We start from the raw sequence: 21,655 nt of genomic DNA, 5'->3' as shown, positions 1-21,655 counted from the left end.
GGCCCCGTTGCTCAGAAGGGAAGGGTGGTGAAAGGTAGAGCGATAGTTCTTGGGGACTCGATAGTGAGGGGTACAGACAGACGGTTTTGTGGGGGCGACAGTGACTCACGTTTGGTATGTTGCCTCCCAGGTGCAAGGGTACGTGATGTCGCTGATCGTGTTTTCCGGGTCCTTAAGGGGGAGGGGGAGCAGCCCCAGATCGTGGTCCACGTTGGCACCAACAATATAGGTAGGAAGAGGGGTGAGGATGTCAGACAGGCTTTCAGGGAGCTAGGTTGGAAGCTCAGAGTTAGAACAAACAGAGTTGTAGTCTCTGGTTTGTTACCCGTGCCACGTGATAGAGAGTCGAGGAATAGGGAGAGAGAGCAGTTAAATGCGTGGCTACAGGGATGGTGCAGGAGGGAGGGATTCCGGTTTCTGGACAACTGGGGTTCTTTCTGGGGAAGGTGGGACCTCTATAAAAAGGATGGTCTACACCTGAACCTGAGGGGCACCAGTATCCTTGGGGGGAGGTTTGCTAGTGCACTTTGGGAGGGTTTAAACTAACTCCGCCGGGGCATGGGAACCTGGACTGTAGCTTTACGGTACAGGACCTTGAGTGTAGGGAGGTTATGAATAATGCAGCGATCTCGAAGGAGGGTGCCTGTAAACAGAAGGGTGGATTGAAGTGTGTATACTTCAATGCCAGAAGTATAAGAAATAAGGTAGGTGAACTTGCAGCGTGGGTTGGTACCTGGGACTTCGATGTTGTGGCCATTACAGAGACGTGGGTAGAACAGGGACAAGAATGGCTGTTGCAGGTTCCAGGGTTTAAATGTTTTAGTAGGATCAGACATGGGGGTAAAAAAGGGGGAGGTGTGGCATTACTTGTCAAAGATAGTATTACAGCAGTGGAATGGACGATGGAAGAGGACTTGCCATCTGAGGTAGTTTGGGCTGAGGTTAGAAATAGGAAAGGTGAGGTCACTCTGTTAGGTGTTTTCTACAGGCCTCCTAATAGTCCTAGAGAAGTAGAGGATAATATTGCGAGGATGATTCAGGAAAAGAGTGAAGGTAGCAGGGTGGTTGTTATGGGGGACTTTAACTTCCCAGATATTGACTGGGAGAGCTATAGCTCGAGTTCATTAGATGGGTCGCTGTTTGTCCAATGTGTGCAGGAGGGTTTCCTGACACAATATGTAGACAGGCCAACAAGAGGTGAGGCTATACTGGATTTGGTTCTAGGTAATGAACCAGGCCAGGTGTTAGACTTGGAGGTAGGTGAGCACTTCGGGGACAGTGACCACAACTCGGTGACTTTTACTTTAGTGATGGAGAGGGATAAGTGTGCGCCGCAGGGCAAGAGTTATAGCTGGGGGCAGGGAAATTATGATGCAGTGAGGCATGACTTAGGATGTGTGGATTGGAAAAACAGGCTTCAAGAGAAGAACACTAATGAGATGTGGGGATTGTTCAAGGAGCAGCTACTACGTGTCCTCGATAAGTATGTACCAGTCAGGCATGGTGTAAAGGGCCTTGTGAGGCAGCCGTGGTTTAGTAAGGAATTGGAATCCCTTGTGAAAGGGAAGAAGGCGGCATATGTAAAGATGAGGCGTAAAGGTTCAGTTGGGGCGATAGAGAGTTATAAGGTAGCCAGGAAGGATCTAAAGAGAGAGCTAAGAGAAGCGATAAGGGGACATGAAAAGTCTTTAGCTGGTAGGATTAGGGAAAACCCAAAGGCTTTCTATAGGTATGTCAGGAATAAAAGGATGACTAGGGTAGGTATCGGTCCAGTCAAGGATAATAGTGGGAAGTTGTGTGTGGAGGCGCAGGAGATTGGAGAGACACTAAATCAATACTTTTCATCGGTATTCACTCAGGAACAGGACACTGTTGCTGATGTGAATATGGAGTCACAAATGATTAGAATGGATGGCCTGGAAATATGCAGGGAAGAGGTTCTGGGAATATTGGAAAGGATGAAAATAGATAAGTCTCCTGGGCCTGATGGCATTTACCCTAGGATCCTATGGGAAGCTAGGGAGGAGATAGCAGAGCCATTGGCCTGGATTTTTATGTCGTCATTGTCAACGGGAATAGTACCAGAGGACTGGAGGATAGCGAATGTGGTCCCCTTGTTCAAGAAAGGGAGTAGGGATAGCCCTGGTAACTATAGGCCAGTGAGTCTGACTTCAGTGGTGGGCAAAGTCTTAGAGAGAATGGTAAGGGATAAGATTTATGAACATCTGGATAGGAATAACGTGATCAAGGATAGCCAGCATGGTTTTGTGAAGGGCAGGTCGTGCCTCACAAACCTTATTGAGTTCTTTGAGAAGGTGACTAAGGAAGTGGACGAGGGTAAAGCAGTAGATGTTGTGTATATGGATTTTAGTAAGGCGTTCGATAAGGTTCCCCATGGCAGGCTAATGCTAAAACTACGGAGGTATGGCATTGAGGATACGTTAGAGGTTTAGATTAGGAATTGGCTGGCTGGAAGGAGACAGAGGGTAGTAGTTGATGGACTATGTTCATCTTGGAGTGCAGTTACTAGCGGTGTACCACAAGGATCTGTTTTGGGACCATTGCTTTTTGTTATCTTTATAAATGATCTAGAGGAAGGGCTTGAAAGCTGGGTAAGCAAGTTTGCGGATGACACAAAAGTCGGTGGAGTTGTGGATAGTGAGGAAGGAAGTGGTAGGTTACAGCGGGATATAGATAAGTTGCAGAGCTGGGCAGAAATGTGGCAAATGGAATTCAATGTAGCTAAGTGTGAAGTCATTCACTTTGGTAGGAGTAACAAGAAGATGGATTACTGGGCTAATGGTAGGCTACTTGGTAGTGTGGATGAGCAGAGGGATCTTGGTGTCCATGTACACAGATCTCTGAAAGTTGCCACCCAGGTAAATAGTGCTGTGAGGAAGGCATATGGTGTACTGGGCTTTATTGGTAGAGGAATTGAGTTCCGGAGTCCTGAGGTCATGTTGCAGTTGTATAAGACTCTGGTGCGGCCTCATCTGGAGTATTGTGTGCAGTTTTGGTCGCCATACTATAGGAAGGATGTGGAGGCATTGGAACGAGTGCAGAGGAGGTTTACCAGGATGTTGCCTGGAATGGTAGGAAAATCTTATGAGGAAAGGCTGAGGCACTTGGGGCTGTTCTCATTGGAGAAGAGAAGGTTTAGGGGAGATTTGATAGAGGTGTATAAGATGATTAGGGGTTTAGATAGGGTCGACACTGAGAACCTTTTACCGCTAATGGAGTCAGGTGTTACTAGGGGACACAGCTTTAAATTAAGGGGTGGTAGGTATAGGACAGATGTTAGGGGTAGATTCTTTACACAGCGGGTTGTGAGTTCATGGAATGCCCTGCCAGTAGCAGTGGTGAACTCTCCTTCTTTATGGTCATTTAAGCGGGCATTGGATAGGCATTTGGAAGTTATTGGGCTAGTGTAGGTTAGGTAGGATTCGGTCGGCGCAACATCGAGGGCCGAAGGGCCTGTACTGCGCTGTATCTTTCTATGTTCTATGTTCTAAAGGGAATTTTTTGAGGCTACTAATCATTTGGAAAATGAATATTTATGGCTACTACATGTATGGACTATAAGATGTCCAATTTGATTCCACATAAAATTATTGGTAGTGTATGGTATTATAGGTTGCCTTGACTCGAGTCAGAAATTGTTTGGCAAGTGGGAGACCAAGCATGGGAATGACAAATATATATTTAGATTAGCAGAATGTGGCAAGTGTTATTCCCAGTGATCTGTTCTGGATCTGCAAATTCATATTGTTATTATCAATTATGCTGAAGGGATATTAGGTTGGATATTCAAGATTGCAGATGACATTAACAGTTTGGAGTAAGTCCAGTTCAAAGTAAGAATCTGAAAAGATACAAGCACAACTTAAGTGAAACAATGGCAGATGCAATTAATAAAAGTGAAGAATCCTATTTTGGCCGAAGAAAAGTGTTTTCTAATTGGTGAGAAGCTACAAATTATAGAAGAGCAAAGAGCTTAGGAGTCTACATGTTAAATCTTGTTACATTTGGCAGGGCATTTCACATTTGTGTAACCAAACAAAAGTTGACACTGAAACACACAAGGATAGTAAGGTAGATAAGGTTTTAAGAAGCATCTCAAAGAAAGATAGAGAAGTTCAGAGAGAATTATATAAATTCTAGGCAACCGAAGCATGACCACTTGTAGCGGATCAGCGAAAGGCAAGGGTAGAGATAAGACCAAACTTGGAGCTGTGCAGCCCTCTTTGAGAATTGTACAGTTGATGAGCTTACGGGTTGCTTCCGGATGAAGCTAGGCGAGGATTTAAAAATTAAGGTGTTGCCAGATTGGGTTGACTGAGCTTGTATTTGCTGGAGTTTAAAAAGATAAGAAGGGATTTCATTGGAGCGTATCAAATTCTTATAAGGTTGAACAGATTGGACAGAGCAATAACATTACCCCTGACAGGGTTGCAGAACAAGGGGTTGCAGCCTCCAGATATCCAGTAGGCCATTTCAGCTGAGTAGAAATTTCTTCATTTAAGCTGGTGAACCTGTGGAATTCTCTATTACAAAAGGCATTGGAAGCTAAGTCACTGAAAATATTTAAGAAATAAATAGATACATTTCCATGGGTTAAAGGCGTCAAAGGTTATGGGGAGAGTATTGAAGTTTGACATTGAGATAGAGGATCATCCATGATTATAATGCTGAGTGGGTTCAATGGACCAAATATCCACCTTCTGTTTTGAGTTTGCAGATGCTGGATCACTGATCAGGAGGGCACTGGGAAAGTTGAATCTCAAGGTGACAAAAGTATGGATAAAGCTTTCAGCACAGATAAGTTGAGTCATGATGAAGAGATAGGGAATGTTCTGAAAGTGGAAGCAGTCTTGGTGATTTAATTCATTTAAAATGATTAAGCAGGTTTGAAAATCAATTAAAATGCTCAGTATAATGTTGGCCTTTTATTTAAAGGAGTTAGGTGACAAAGAGAAGGAAGTTATCCTTTAGATGAATCGGGGCACAATTTAATTCATTCGCAATGTCTCCTTTGGGCGTGATTGTTCAAGGGTAAATCCAAGTCTGTCATGTGGAAATATTTTAAATGCCAGTTGATTCGAGTTTAGGATCAATATGTTCCTGTGAAAGTGAAGGTTGAAGATGGCAAGATTCGAGAACCTTAGATGACCAGAGAAATTGTGAGCTTAATCATGAAGTAGAAGGACAGGCAGAAGGCTAGAAGAACAAGCAAGCCAGGGAGCATCAGGAGGTGGAGAAGTTGACATTTTGAGTGTAACCCTTTTTCAGGACTGGGGATGGATGTGGGGGAGCTGCAGATATAGGGGTGGCGGGGGCAGGGTGGTGAAGTTGGGGATAGGTGAAGATAGGTAGATGGTATGACTTGGTTGGTCAATGGGAGGAATGAATTCAGTTGGTGACAAGGAGCAGTGGAAGGGATGGAGAGGGGCTGGGAAAGGTGTAGGGGAATGAGAAAGAAGGTTATTTGAAATTGGAGAACTCAGTGTTGTGTCCTCCAGCCTGTAAGCTGCCTAGGCAGAAGTTGAGTTGTTCCCCCAATTTGCAGTGTGGTTCGTTGTGGCAGTGGAGGAGGCGGGAGGATGATCATGTCGGAAAGGGAGTTTCCATATGGACGTTTACTACAAACCCAGAGACTCCCTGGACTACACCTCCTCCAACCCAGTATCCTGAAACAACTCCATCCCATTCTCCCAATTCCTCCGCCTCTGCCACACTGCTCCCATTGACCAGCCAAGTCACACCCTCTACCTGTCTTCCCTTATCCCCACTCCACCACCCTGCCCTTGCCACCCTCTTTATCTGAAGTCTCTTCCAAACCCACCCCCAAATCTGTAAAACGGTTTCACCCGAAACTTCAACTTCTCCACCTCCTGATGCTGCCTGGCTTGCTGTGTTCTTCTAGCCTCCTGCCTATCTACTTTGGATTTCAGCAACTGCAGTTCTTGTGTCTCTATAAAGTAAAAGGACGCATACATAAGGCTTAGGAAACTGAAGACAGAACCCATGAGGAATTATAAATAAAGCAGGAAAGAACTTAAACTTAGGAGGGCTAAAGGAGGCCATGAAATGTCCTTGGCCAGCAAGATTGGCAAATCCCAAAACTTTTCATAAATATATATTTGGACCAACAAGGCATCTAGGGAAAGGGTAGGTCCACTCAAGGACTAAGGAGGATATTTATGCTTGGAGCTGGAGGACACCCTTAACAAATATTTTGCTTTGGTATTCACAAAGGAGAATGGCATGGGTGCTGGTGAATCTAGACAGGAACATAAGACATAGGAGTGGAAGTAAGGCCATTCGGCCCATCGAGTCCACTCCGCCATTCACTCATGGCTGATGGGCATTTCAACTCCACTTACCAGCGTTCTCCCCGTAGCCCTTAATTCCTCGAGACAACAAGAATCTATCAATCTCTGCCTTGAAGACATTTAGTGTCCCGGCCTCCACTGCACTCCGCGGCAATGAATTCCACAGGCCCAACACCTTCTGGCTGAAGAAATGTCTTCGCATTTCTGTTCTGAATTGACCCCCTCTAATTCGAAGGCTGTGTCCACGGGTCCTAGTCTCCTCGCCTAATGGAAACAATTTCCTAGCGTCCACCCTTTCCAAGCCATGTATTATCTTGTACGTCTCTATTAAGTCTCCCCATAATCTTCTAAACTCCAATGAATACAATCCCAGGATCCTCAGCCGTTCCTCATATGTTAGACCTACCATTCCAGGGATCCTGGTGCATGTTGATTTAAAATATAAGATTGGGTGTTTTGACAAGTATTGAAGTAAACATGTCCCCAGGACTTGATGAGATCTATCCCAGAATACTGAGGGAGGTGAAGGAGGAAATTACTAGGGCCTTGTACAAAATCTTTGTATCCTGTTTCGTCACAGACCAGATCCTGGAGGACTGTAGACTGTTGTTCCTTTGTTTAAGAAGGGCAACAAGAATAATCCAAGAAATTACAGACTGGTGAGTTTTACACCGGGGTATGGAAATTATTTGGGAAGACTCTTAGGAACAGGATCTATTCACATTTGGAAACATATGGACTTGTTAGCAATAGGCAGCATGGCTTTGTGTGGGAGAAATTATTGATTGTAGAAGTGACAAAGGTAATTACTGAGGGCATTGTGGTGGATATTATCTACACAGACTTTAGCAAGGTCTTTGACAAGATCCTTTATGACAGGCTGATACTGAAAGTGAAGGAACATGGGATCTACAGTGAGCTGGTAAGATAGATATAGAACTGGCAGAGTCATAGGTGACAAAGGGTAGCAGAGGAGGGGTGTTTTCTGACTAGAGATCTGTGACCAGTGGTGTTCCCCAGGGATCAGTGCAGGAACCCCTGTTATTCATAATATATATATAAATGATTTAGAGGAAAATGTAAGTGGTCTGATTAGTATGTTTGCAGACAACACAAAGGGGAGCTACAGGTAGTAACAAGGATTGCTAGAGGATACAGAAGGATATAGGTAGGCTGGAGACTTGGGCAGATGAAATTTAATCCAGACAAATGTGAGACGGCACATTTTGGAAGGACTGTCTCAGGTGGGAAGTATCCAGTAAATGGCAGAGCCCTCAGAAGTTTGAACATACAGAAGGATCTAGGTGTACAGGACTACAGTTCCCTGTAAGTGGCAATACGAGTGAATAAGGTGGTCAAGAAGGCATATGGCAAGCTTAGCTGCTTTGGTCCATGCATAGATTTTAAAAATTGACAAGTCCTATTGCAACTGTATTGAACTTTTATTAAGGAATATTGTGTGCAATTCTGGTTGTCACACTACCAGAAGGATGTGGAGGCTTTGGATAGGATTCCGAAAATGTTTACCAGGATGTTGCCTGGTTTGGAAGATATTAAAGAAATTGGATAAACTTGGTTTGTTCTTATTTGAACGTCAGAGGCTGAGGAGCAACCTGATGGAGGTTTACAAAATCATGAGAAGCATGGACAGAATTGATAGTCAGAATTTTTCATGGTATAAATGTCAATCCTAGGGGACATAGGTTGAATGTAAAAGGGAGTAAGTTTAAAGGGGCTTTTTAATCAGAGTGTGGTAAGTGCCTGGGTTGCACTGCCAGAGGAGGTGGTAAAAGCGTATACGGTAGTAACGCTTAAGCAGCATCTTGACAGATATATGAATAAGCAGGGAATAGAGGGAATGGACTGTGAGGAGGCAAACGATTTCTAATTTAGAAAGGTGTCATGTATATGTGCACACTTGGTGATCCAAAAGCCTGATCCTTTGCTCTGCTGTTCTTAGTTCTTTATGAGGTGATGTTGTCCCTAGTATAATTACTCTGGGTAAAAGCAAATTACTGCGGATGGTGGAATCTGAAACCAAAAAAAGAGAAAATGTTGGAAAATCTCAGCAAGTCTGGCAGCATCTGTAAGGAGAGAAAAGAGCTGACGTTTCGAGTCTAACTGACCCTTTGTCAAAGCTGGTCCCTTTGACAAATGGTCAGTTAGACTCGAAATGTCAGCTCTTTTCTCTCCTTACAGATGCTGCCAGACTTGCTGAGATTTTCCTGCATTTTCACTTTTTTTGGTTTGCGATAATTACTCTGGGTTTGTGTTGACGCGTAAGGTATTTGATCTTAGAATTATAAACACTCATCAATACCCTCAATAGTTATCAACCCTCTATTAAACCTCAATCCAGAAGACACAGGAAAGCATTAATTTCCTCGACACCACAATATTTAAATTGGCACAAGGCAATGTGCATAAGTTAGGAACAAAGAATTTTTTTTCTGAAATAGACAGTTTAGCACACAAACAGCCATCACACCAAACACACCTTCAGTTCATGTTTTTCCCTCACATATATACAAAGCTAGAATATTTTAACCAGGCAAGTATGACCCTTTATAGCTGCATTTTCAGACCTTAATCTCAGATTTCAGTTTAATAATTAAAACTTTAGTTGCAATGGCATCAACTCCATTTTTCCTCACACATATCCTGAATGTATACCATTTTAAACTAGAGATTGCTTGAATGATTTCAAGCCTTCCTAGCTCCTTAATTGCTGAGTGATCCTTCATGACAAGTTTGAAATTGCTCTCTCTTCACAGGCGCTCTCCCCTCAGCCCTTTGCTGCACTCCTGCACTACCCACCATCCCCACCCCCCGCACGTGCATCCAGGACCTGACCAACAGGTTGCTGCTTTGACAAAAAGGGTGTTCACACTCCCTAGCTTCTCCTAAACATCAACAAATTGCTGACTATTCCCTGTTTTCAGCCACCTTCTCTGGCCTTGTCTTCCAGACCCTGACCTTCTCTCCCAATGACTTTCTTACTACCAGCACTTACTTACCCTGCTCAATGCTCCCCCAGTCAATTTGTTTCTCTCCCACATTTGTTACTGCTAGGTTTACTACAATAATTCCACAAAGTAAAAAGAATGTTATAAACTAAATCCAATGTAAGTCATGATCTGAATGGACCCCCTCCAACTTCACATTTAATGTTGACCTCACTCCTTGTGCACCTTCTCTGCATCTGTAACATTGTATTCCTCAGTGTGTTCTATTACACTTAATGCACTTTGTATGGTATGATCTACCTGTACTGCAAGCAAATCACTGTACCTAGATACTTGTGACAATAATAAATCAAACCAAATAATAAATCCAATCAAAATGCAACTTTTTCTTTCTATTTGTGAACTCATTGTAGCTTGCATTTTGAGTGCTTTCCTTCATTAAATTTGCAGTTCTCTTTTTTGAGAAACCCCAACACCGTGAATTCTCCATTATCTGTTGAGCAGTGTCAGCATATTTGTCTGAAGTGCGTTCATGGCCTCAAATTCTATATGAAGTTATAATGCTACATTTATAGAGCTCGTTGAAAAATGAAGCTACTATTTTAAAATGTACCATGTTTCCAGTATTGCATTATTTTGTTTCCATCACTTGTTCCTTCACTTGTTTCAAATGAATGATATATTATCCTGAACAGTGCTGAACTATAGAGTTGTTGAGCAAAAATCATTTAAAAACTCTTCATTAATAAATTTAATAACTGTATGAAAAATATTGTTGATTTAATGAAATTTTCATTATTAAATTTTTGTATTGATGGGAAAATGGTGAGTGAGTGTGCATAGATTGGAGTGTGTTCAGGATGTACAACTTGCTACAAAGAGCAGAAACATCTCAGCAAGCAGAAAAGCATCAGAAACATGGCAAAATAAATTACTACCACATTAAAAAAAAGCTTGTTTTTGCTTTTCAAAATTAATGTCTAGTATAAAACTAGTCTGATCAAAATAGCACTGATATTGAGTAAAGATCTGAATGCAACAATTTCCAATAGCTAAGCTGTGTGTATGTTTGTATACACATTTAATGCTTAATATTGAATTTTATGTTAACAGTTTTACTTTTTTATATATTGTAATTGTAGGGAGGCATGAAGTCGGCCAAGTTCATCCTGCAGAGCATTGGGTGGAAGAGACAGCGCTTCCAGCAGAGCCTGTTGGTAGCAGTAGGGCTAGAAAATGGCACACTAAAGGTGCAAGACTAATTTAAGCATATATTACGCCTAGCCTAAAGCTACCCCATCCATACCAAGTTTGAGTGTTGCTGAGAATGACACCTCAATGATTTGGGATAAATACATATTATTTTAAATTCTTGCATCTAAATGAAGCTATTGTGTAGAATTTATACTGTTTACAGGGCTTATTCATAATGTGAATAAGGATGGGTATTTTATAACAAATAATGAATAACAAACTGGTAAATTTGACATACAAATTCCCACCTATATGTTTCTGAAATGCTTGTATAAAATTTGGGTGTTCTCAGGTAATTGAAGTGGAAACATGCAATAATGAAGACTGTTCTGCAGCATTTTGCTTTGGAATGCTGGGAGCTACAAATGAGTGCCAGATGCTTCTCTTTGAAGGAAGTTCTTTTTGAATTTGTAGATCTCTGTTTTTGGGCAAAACGTTTATTTTGTTTAGTTCTTATATAATGCACTAAGATTCAATATGAGTATATGAAAGCATCTGTCATTTGTTCTTGGCTTCAGTTACCAGAACAGGTGATCATCTGTAAAAGATTTACTCCAAAAAAATTAGTGGTAAATAGAATAATGAAAACTGATATGAGTATTTAGGTAGTTAGTAGTATTGAGGTATGGTTTCTAGTAATTAGATGCATGGAGAATAAATCTTATATTAACAATGCAAATTTTGAGCTTTCAGAATTCAAAAACTAGCCATAACATCAGCAAAGCATTTTGTATTGTAACTGGCATTAGTGTTTAATGAATTTATTGGCAAGGAAATCAATTTATTTTGTTATTCATTTGTTTACAATGGATGTTTGTGCTAACACCAACATCTCACAAACGGACAAACATAAAGTGCACTTCATTGCTTCATGTGATTTGATGAGATCCAATTTTCCTTCTAATTAAAGACAGTCCTAGAATGCCTCATTTTCTAAAGGTATCTTTGTTGCTTTGTAACTATATCCTTCTTCACAAGGATTTGATTTTACTTTCTGCCAAACTACCTGAAAATAATTAGTGTAACTTTGCAAATTATGAAGTCAGATGATGACTACTTTGTATTGCATAATGATAAGTTTAAAGACAGGCACTGCATGTCATGTTTGGTCTCATCTTCAATGATCATTTTTTTTTTCTGCATCTTTTCAGATAATTCTGTCAGACAAATGTAAAGATACCTTGTCGTTTTTGACTAGTCTTTGAACTTTGACTGCATGCAATGGTAAAAGAAATGTTACTGGTTAACATTTTCTGTACATGATTCATTTCAGTGCTCTAACAGCATTTTGTTTTAGCTGTAAGCAGGGTTCCAATCAGTTTTCTTATTCTTTTATTACTTTGATATGTGCACATCTTTAACAGCAGCAAGTTCAATTTGCATAAAGTTGTAATGTAGGAAGTCATCTGGTGTAACCTATAGAGGATTAAAGGAACAGGCATCAACCTTTCAGTAGAAGAAATGAGATTAGAATCATACTTCAACTATACAAAGCCCTGGTTATAGCACATCTGAAGTAGTGTATTCTGAGTTCTATAAATTAAGAAGGCAATATTGGCTTGAGCAGAGTGCAGAGTTGCTGTATCAGAATAATACTAGGGTTCCACAAGTTAAATTGTAAGGAACGATAATGGCAGTAATTGACTGGGTTGGATTTCTCCTGCTTACTGTACTGGGCGTAGCTGGGCAATGTATTCACATTGTTGAGTACAGGTACACAATCCTTTATCTGAAAAGCTCCAAAATCCAAAGTTTTTTTTCTCCATAACAAGGTAGTTTGGCAAGCAAACAGTTAACCCAACTCCGCACCCACTCGACCCAGGTCACTCAGATGTGACGTGGGGGCATGGCCCAGCACTGGCAGGCGTCAATTCTGTCTCAGGGCTTGTAGTACTCACACGTGTGTCTGCTGTTCACTAAGGTTTTTTTTAAATTTCACCGTTAAACTATCACTTCTTCCAAAATGCAAAAAATTCCAAATTCTGTTAATCAGCTGGTTTCGAGGGTTTCGGTTATAGGATTGTGTACCTGTAGATACCATTGTTCTAGCTGTACTGGGCAGTTTTGCTACGGGTGCAGAAAGTTCTGGAGCACAATTCTTTGGTACTGTTGCAATGCTGTCAGGGCCTGTAGTTTTTGCTGTATCCAGTGCCTCAAACTGTTTCTTGATATCATTTGGAGTGAACCAAATTGGCTGAAAACTGGCATCTATGATACTGGGGTCCTCCTGGAGGAGGCAGAGATGGATCATCCACTAGACGCTTCTGACTGGAGATTGTTGCAAATGCTTCAACCTTATCTTTTGCGTTGATGTGCTGGGCTCCCCCATCACTGAGGATAGTTATATCTGTGGAGCTGCCTCTTCCAGGGAGTTGTTTAACTGTCCGCCACCAATCGTAACTGGATGTGGCAGGACCGCAGAGCTTAGATCTGATTCATGTGAAGTACCTCTAATGATCTACTGATGTTTATGTTGTAGTTTGATTTTGTAACTTCACCAGATTGACGTCTCATTTTTTGCACGTTTGTTTCTGATTCTGGCAAGCCCTTCTGCACTCTTCATTAAATCAAGATTGTTCCCCTGGCTTGATGGTAATGGTAGAGTAGGGAATATAGGGGTCATGAGGTTATAGCTTGTGTAGAGAGTGCAGTTCTGCTGCTACGGATGGCCTATTGTACTTCGTGGAAGCTCAGTCGAGCTCTGTTTGAAGTTATTCCATTTAACTCGGTGTTAGTACCACACACGCATGGAAGGTATTTCCAAAAGGACTGTCCGGTGTTCGGTCTTACCGATACTGTCATGGATATAGATGTGCAACAGACAGATTGGTGAAGATGAAGTCAAGTATGATTTTCCCCCTTGTTGTTCCCTCACCTGCCCCAAACCCAGTCTAGCAGCAATGTCCATTAAGACTTCACCAGCTCAATCAGTAGTGGTGATACTGAGAACTTCTTGGTGATGGACAGTGAAATCGCCCAGCCCAGAGTACATTCTGTGCCTCAGCCATCTCAACATGGAAGGGTAAGGAGTCATCACCTGAGTAGAAGGCCGGGTGGGGGTGTAATCAACAGCAGCTTTCCTTGCCATGTTTGACTCGATACAATGAGACTTCTTGGGGAATAGAGTCGATGTTGAGGTCTCCCAGGCCAGCTCCCTCCTCACTGTATAAAACTGTGCCACTGATGGGTCTGTACTGCCCTTGGGACAGGACATACCCAGAGTTGAAGATGGTGTTGGCTGAGACATTGTGTGTACATTACTGAGGTCATTTGAGAATCAGTAACATTGCAATGGGTCTGGAGTCACATGTAGGTCAGACGAGATCACAATGGCAGTTTTCCTTCCCTGAAGGATATTAGTGAACTAGATGAGTTCTTACAACAATCATCAATGATTTCATGGTCATCACTGGATTTTTAATTCCATATTTCCTTTTAAATCATATCCTACCATCTGCCATGGAGTAATGAGGGCTTTGATAATTCTAAATAATGAGGACTTTAATTAAGAAATGGCAGGATGATGGACTCAATGTTTGAAAAGAGCCTGATGAAATGAGAAACATGCTGGTGCCACAGACTGGTTAGGCATGGTGAGAGTTTTATTGCTGGACAGGGATGATTCAATGTCTGGAAAGGAATTATTCTCACAAACTAGTTTTCATTGTCCAACTAATTTATCTCTGATATCATAATGACTTTTTAAATAGAATGTTTTGAAACTGTTTATAATAGTAACATGTATAAATTTTTCCTGTTTAAGAAATAACTCTCAAATGAAGTTTGAAGGGATTTGGGCAATACATAGCAATTTAGAACGAGAGAAATTGAGGATTTGGGTTGTAGTAAAAATGAATAAAGATGAGTCCCCAAATGGTAGGAGACAAGAGTTTTGAATTTTGACTTTTTGTTTTGGACATTGAGTTCATAGAACTGCGTTCACATGGTGCTGCGTAGAATGCAAGAATTTTAGCAGCCAAGGAGTAGATTAACTGAAGTTTGTGACAGGAATTGTAACCAGAAAAGATGTGGAAACCAAAGGAAAGGAGAGTTTAGGAGCAAGTTACTGCAGATACTGGAATCTGAACTACAAAATGCTGGAAAGCACAGTGGGTCAGGCGGCATCCATGTAGAGAATGCTACCATTTCAAGTCTAGATGACTCTTCATAAGGCTGATGAAGTCTGCTCGGTGTGGACTTGTTGGGCTAAAGGGCCTGTTTCCACACTGTAAGTAATCTAATCTAATCTAATATCACTGAGATTGATATGACTAATTCCAGGCAAAGTCCCCTTTCCTGAACTGAAAACAAAAAAATGCTGCAAATCACAGCAGGCCAGCTGGCATCCATACAGAGAGAGATTGAGTCTAGATGACTCCTCATAAGGCTGATGAAGTCTGCTCTGATGAAGAGTCATCTAGACTCAATCTCTCTCTCTCTGTATGGATGCCAGCTGGCCCGCTGTGATTTGCAGCATTTTTTTGTTTTCAGTTCAGGAAAGGGGACTTTGCCTGGAATTCATCATATCAATCTCAGTGATATTAGATTAGATTAGATTACTTATTGTGGAAACAGGCCCTTCAGCCCAACAAGTCCACACCGACCCGCCGAAGTACAACCCACCCATACCCTACATTTACCCCTTCACCTAATACTACGGGCAATTTAGCATGGCCAATTCACCTGACCCGCACATCTTTGGACTGTGGGAGGAAACCGGAGCACCCGGAGGAAACCCACCCAGACGCAGGGAGAACATGCAAACTCCACACAGTCAGTCGCCTGAGGCGGGAATTAAACCCGGGTCTCTGGCGCTGTGAGGCAGCAGTGCTAACCACTGTGCCACCATGCCGCCCACTATTGTGGCTACAGGAGATGGCAAGGTATTGTTGACGTTAGCAAGAGAATGATTTGTAAAATTGTACATACTATAGTTACACTAGCTGTAATATTTGCAAGTAAATTGCTATGTCAGCATTTAGAAAGTGAAAATGTGCTCCAAAATGGTATCAACTGAAAACTGTGGATTGATATGTAAATTGCAACCTCCAACGTAAAAGCTAGTAACTATGGAAAAACGTGGAACTTTTTTCATATTAAACTTTGTATTTAAGGAGCTTTGATAAAAACAGTCAGAGCAGACAATTGGAAAATTAAAATAGAAAGCAGTCAGGCTCTCAGCAACGCTTAGCCTTTCTTAATTGGGATAAGCAAAGTTTACTTCTGAATTAATTTTTGATTTGTATAAACATAGCTTTTACCATGCATCATTTAACTAACACTGCTGCAAAACTTCATTGTTAACCACTACTTAAGCACCTTTATTCCATTCCCCTCTACTCGTCTCTCTTTCCTCTGTTGTGATAATTGGTTTTTTTTTCTTCTAAGGTTCTGGAGCTTCCAAGTGGTAAACTTCACAAAACATTAACAGGTCACATGGCATGTGTCCAACAATGTCAGTTTACATCTGAAGGTATGCTGATTTCCTGTTCGGATGACTCCACAATAAGGGTAAGAAATGCTTTATTCTAAAAATTTTAAATATAAATTATTCTGTAAACATAATCCTATTTTGACGCTTCTGTCTCATTTGAACCTTTTGGAATCACTTTAAGTAGAAAACAAAATTATGTTTACCCTTATGGTATAACCACCCTACTTTTACTGTGAAAACCTTAATGTTGTTTTGCTCAACACTTTTGAAAAGTAAGCTGAGATCTGATGTCAGCATGCTCTTCACACATACTCAGAAAAGATTTTTGGGAATTGTAACAGAGTTAAAAACTTGGAAACTTTTCAGCAGACTATTCAACGCTGTGGTGGGGAATTCATAAGATGAGTAAAAAGTGAGGTCTGCAGATGCTGGAGATCAGAGCTGAAAATGTGTTGCTGGTTAAAGCACAGCAGGTCAGGCAGCATCCAAGGAACAGGAAATTCGACGTTTCAGGCCGGAGATGAAGGGCTCTGGCCCGAAACGTCGAATTTCCTGTTCCTTGGATGCTGCCTGACCTGCTGTGCTTTAACCAGCAACACATTTTCAGCAATTCATAAGATGAGTTAGACAAGCTAAATAATCTTCCCCATCTGTACTTTGGGAAAATATTGAACAAGAATTTTGGTTTTAATTAACACAATGCATGCAAAAGTCATCCCAGTTGATTGTGAGGAGCTCTTTACAGCTGTCAATTGACTTGCTTCTTCAAAATCCTCTGAAGGCCTGCTGTCTGAAATCTTTGGAGAACAAGAACTAAACACGTTGTATCAGACAAATGTCTGTATAGATTCCCTGCGTTATGTAGAAAGTTAAGGATGATATAAACTTTGGTTCCATATTTTAAAGTACCGTATAGATATTATCAGTAGATCTTCTGTGCCTTTGCCCACAGGAGCAATTAACATTATTTTCCTGAGTGCTTTAGAGACTAAGTTAGACAGATAACAACCATTGGATTTTAAGTTCCATTGAGAATTAGAAGTGGGGAGATTCAGATATGACATTGTATCACCATGGTGATGTCCAAATAGAGCAAGTGTTATATTTATAGAAAAATTAATATGGATCAAGCACTTGACTGAGAAGGAATGCATTTGTTTCTAGGAACGTAGAAAATTAACAGAGCGAGAGGCGATTATTTGAATTATTGCACCTGTACCAGCCCAAAAATAGCAATCCAACGTAATCCCACTTTCTAGCTTTTGGTCCATAGCCCTTAGGTTATGCCATTTCAATTACATATCCAAGAATTTTTTAAAAATGAGGTGAGAGTTTCTGCCTGTACTGATGTTTCAAGCAGTGTTCCTGGTCTCACTACCTTCTGAGTAGACACATTTCCCCTCAACTCAAAGACTTTTCCACTTAAAGTCTATATTCTGTTATTATTGACATCTCTACTAAAGGTAAAGGTCCTTTCAGTCCAATCTTCCTAGACCTCTCAGAATTTTATACAGATCAGTTAAACCCCACCTAATCTTCCTTGGTTCCACAGGAAACAACCCTGGCCTAACAAGTCATGCCTCCTGGCTAAAGTTCTCCAATTCTGCCAACATCCTCTTATGTCTCCTCTATGTTCTGTCTCTTATTCCAGCTGCTCCATAATGGATATTTTATGCAATTCTATCTTAATGTTCACACTGTTATATTCTCTACCTTAGCTAATAAAGGATGATTTGTTAACGCATTATCTACCTATGTTGCATGTGGTACCCTTCTGTTCCTCTACACTTCTTACTATTATAATACTGTACTTTTCCGGTCCAGAAATCTATTGTTCAAAAGCACTGATTGTTCAGTGTTTTTTTTGAGTAGATCCAAGCAAATGGTTACATTATTTTGATTCTGTACATTTTGAGCAGAAACTTGTAAAGTATGAGATTTGCATCAGTAAACGTTTGTTTGAAAACTCCTTTATATTAATTTATCTATTTTATGCTTCAGTTAACTCTTTATATCTGCAGTATTTTCAGTTTACATAATTGTGATTAAACATTTTAACTTTGTTCAAAATCCAGAAATTAATTGGTCCCAAGCATTCTAATTGGAGAGGTTACAGTGCACTTAATGCAACGATGTGGAAAAATATATTTCACAATCAGGTTGATCCAGTGGTCAAATGTAAACAACGGAGATTTTGCCTCCTGAACGCCAAGTTATGCATTTAAATTTCGGTTATGTGGTTAGTCGCATCAACTTCCCTTAACTGTGTGATGAGTTGACAAATTGAGCATCTGAATACTATGTTGACTTGTCAGTGTGTGTCATTGATCATTGTACGGAAATTTGAAGCTTCAATTGTGTTCTGACTGGAAGGATATGTGATAAGAAAGACAGCAGCCAGATGGAAAGATTGCTTTTAAAATGTAAAAAAAAATCAATACAAAATTGAGTTCATAAAATATAATTCATTGTCTTCTTGAACAGTAGAAAATAGTCCCACATAAGGACTTGATTTAGATCTTTGTTAAGAGCAGGTTTGAAAATTCTACTGTATGTTAGAAGTTCCATTGCCAGAAATATTGGAAGATCACACATCAACTTTCAATTTTTGCAGCATATAAATATTTAATAAGACAGAATTGTTGATGCCAGCTCCATAAAATATCCATATATTCGATCATTGAACCATTTGAGTGCGTAAACATTTCTATTTTAGATTCTTGCAATTCAGGAAATGGGGCATTGAAACAATGAGCATTTCTTTCGTAGTGCTGAGCTCAAGATCTCCAATACTGATCAACTTGGTGAACATAAAAACAGACATTTGGGTTCTTAATGATGCCATTAAGGATTCACCCTTCCTTAAGTTCAGAAAGTGATGCATCTTTAGGAAAAGGTCTGCAAAAGGTCAGCTGCCTCTCCACTTTTGTAAGATACATTATTCATCATATATATGCTTTCTTTTTAACCTATGAAGAAAATATTGATTGTAGCTAGGATGCAATATTTACATGTAATTATCCAGGGAAAGAACAAATTATCAGTGCATGAATTTATCAAACTGATGTAGTTGTGTAGGACATGTAATTCCTAGCTATTCTACAGTGGTTGCAAGTTGGACAAAGGGCCATAGGCAGTAAGCACGTTGGCATTTAGTGTTTTGTTTTATGGCATATCAGAGTATAATGAATAATATAGACAGTCTGTTGGAGACCTAAAAAGATCTTGAATTTTCCAACTCTACTTCGAGAGAGAATCCTAATCAAAGATTTGATGAAAGTCACATATTTCTAAGGGGAATGCGAGGTGTTGCATTTATTTCTCTGTACGAGCACTGTTTTGAAACATTGAATATATACAGGCTTGCTGTAACTCAATAGAATGTTCAGTATTCAATTCAAATTATCTTACACTGTATGTCAGCCCAGACCCTTGAACCATTATATGTCAACTAGATTCAGATCATTGATAACCCACATTTGGGCATTTCTCTTTGTTAAGAGTCATACAGATGTACAGCATGGAAACAGACCCTCCGGCCCAACTCATCCATCCCAACCAAATATCCTAAGTTAATCTAGTCCCATTCGCCAGCACTTGGCCCATTTCTGTCTAAACCCTTCCTATCCATATGCCTTTTAAATGCTGTAATTGGACTCAATTCCACCACTTTCTCTGGCAGTTCATTCCATACACGTACCACCCTCTGCGTGAAAAAGTTGCCCTTTACGTCCCTTTTATACCTTTCCCTTCTTAATTTAAACCTGTGCCCTCTAGTTCTGGACTCCCCTATCCCCTACCCCAGGAAAAAGACTTTGTCCATTTATCCTGTCCATGCCCCTCATGATTTTATAAACATCTATGAGGTCACCCCTCAATTCTGAGAAAACAGCCCCAGCCTGTTCAGTCTCTCCCTGTAGCTCAAATCCTCCAACCCTGGTAACATCCTTGTAAATCTTTTCTGAACCCTTTCAAATTTCACAATATCCTTCTGATAAAAAGGAGACTAGGTGGGCAGCACGGTGGCACAGTGGTTAGCACTGCTGCCTCACAGCGCCAGAGATGGGGGTTCAATTCCCGCCTCAGGCGACTGATTGATTGTGTGGAGTTTGCACATTCTCCCCGTGTCTGCGTGGGTTTCCTCCGGGTGCTCTGGTTTCCTCCCACAGTCACAAAGATGTGCGGGTCAGGTGAATTGGCCATGCTAAATTGTCCGTAGTGTTAGGTAAGGGGTAAATGTAGGAGTATGGGTGGGTTGCGATTCGGTGGGTCGGTGTGGACTTGTTGGGCCGAAGGGCCTGTTTCCACACTGTAAGTAATCTAATCTAATCTAATCTAATCTAATCTTAACAAGAATAGCACATAATATTTCAAAAGTGGCCTAACCAAAGTCCAGTAGAGCCGCAACATAACCTCCCAGCTCCTGTACTCAATGCTCTGATCAATAAAGGAAAGCATATCAAATGCCTTCTTCATTATCCTATCTCCCTGTCACTCTATCTTCAAGGAACTATGAACCTGCACTGCAAGGTCTCTTTATTCAGTAACATTCCCCAGGACTTTACCATTAAGTGTATAAGTCCTGCTCTGATTTGCTTTTCCAAAATGCAGCACCTCACATATACCTAAATTAAACTCCATCTGCCACTCCTCAGCCCATTGGCCTATCTGATCAAGATCCCATTGTATTCAAAGGTAACCTTTGCTGTCCACTACACTTCCAATTTTGGTGTCAACTGCAAAGTTATTAACATTCCCCCCTATGTACACAAATAGTGTGTGCCAGAAGACAATTTTTTGGGTTGGGGAATGTTCCCACAAGCAAAGGTAGGCAATATCTTCATCCCAGGAAGGAAAATTATGCCATCCTCCTCCACTTCAAAAGATAAATTTATCAGTTCAATAATTCAACAGTCGCTCTTAAATTATGCACATCAAGGACTTACAGCTGTGTGTTGTGACTTTATCTCTAACGCTCATTCTTTTAAGTGCAACACCATCTAACATTGTGGGCTTGGTGTAAGCATGCTTGTAAACATATGTGATTTCCTTTCTAAAATTGAATCCCTATTTACAACATAATTACTGGTTGACGAGTTAAAAATTCTATTCTGATTCCATGCCTCATGTTTCAGAACAGCAAATTAAGAATATTACGTAGTGTTTTTCCCAATAAAAATTGTATTCAGAAGTTGCTGCTAATTGTTACTACTTTTTGTATGGTCACAGTTTCTTTCATTTACAAGTTTAATTTAAAACTGTTAAATTACTGTTTTAGTCTGATTTAGTGTTGAATTTTTTTCCCAATGTATATAAAATGATTGATTACTTTCTGGCTATAACTTTGATCTCTTGACTTGTTTGATGTGTTTGAATTATTTGAGATATCCAGCAAACTTTGAGTTCTTGGTTTACAATTCTTCTGTCTAGTCTTTCAAATAAGAGTGCATGAGATCTTTTACCTTGAGAACTTTAACCTGAGACCACAATTGTTTAATTAATGCTTTGTATCCTCGGCATCATTAGTGAATATTACAGATGGCCTCAAGTTCTTGGTAAATGGATGTTCCTCAAATTTGATCTCTCATTGAGTGAAAGCAAGGAGAGAGTCTTCCAATTCTGCTGTTAAAAAACTCTATTTCTACTGCTCTGCCAAAGCATGTTCCTAA

The 21,655-nt window shown here is 40.6% G+C and overlaps 1 protein-coding gene across 4 annotated transcripts in view; it reads left to right on the top strand.

The window, feature by feature from the left end:
• apaf1 (apoptotic peptidase activating factor 1) overlaps positions 1 to 21,655 on the top strand; it is a 196,665-nt gene that overhangs the window by 105,421 nt on the left and 69,589 nt on the right. For 3 of the 4 annotated variants that reach the window (XM_060842922.1, XM_060842924.1, XM_060842925.1), the window contains 2 exons: positions 10,441 to 10,548; positions 15,941 to 16,063. In XM_060842922.1, the coding sequence (XP_060698905.1) occupies positions 10,441 to 10,548; positions 15,941 to 16,063 (231 nt within the window). The remainder of the gene's footprint in view (positions 1 to 10,440; positions 10,549 to 15,940; positions 16,064 to 21,655) is intronic. The other variant, XM_060842926.1, reaches the window with a different exon arrangement.

Source organism: Hemiscyllium ocellatum, chromosome 23, assembly GCF_020745735.1.
Source record: "Hemiscyllium ocellatum isolate sHemOce1 chromosome 23, sHemOce1.pat.X.cur, whole genome shotgun sequence".
NCBI classification, from domain to species: domain Eukaryota; kingdom Metazoa; phylum Chordata; class Chondrichthyes; order Orectolobiformes; family Hemiscylliidae; genus Hemiscyllium; species Hemiscyllium ocellatum.
Note: the sequence above shows the minus strand (reverse complement) of the source record. Positions and strands in the feature narration are given on the sequence as shown.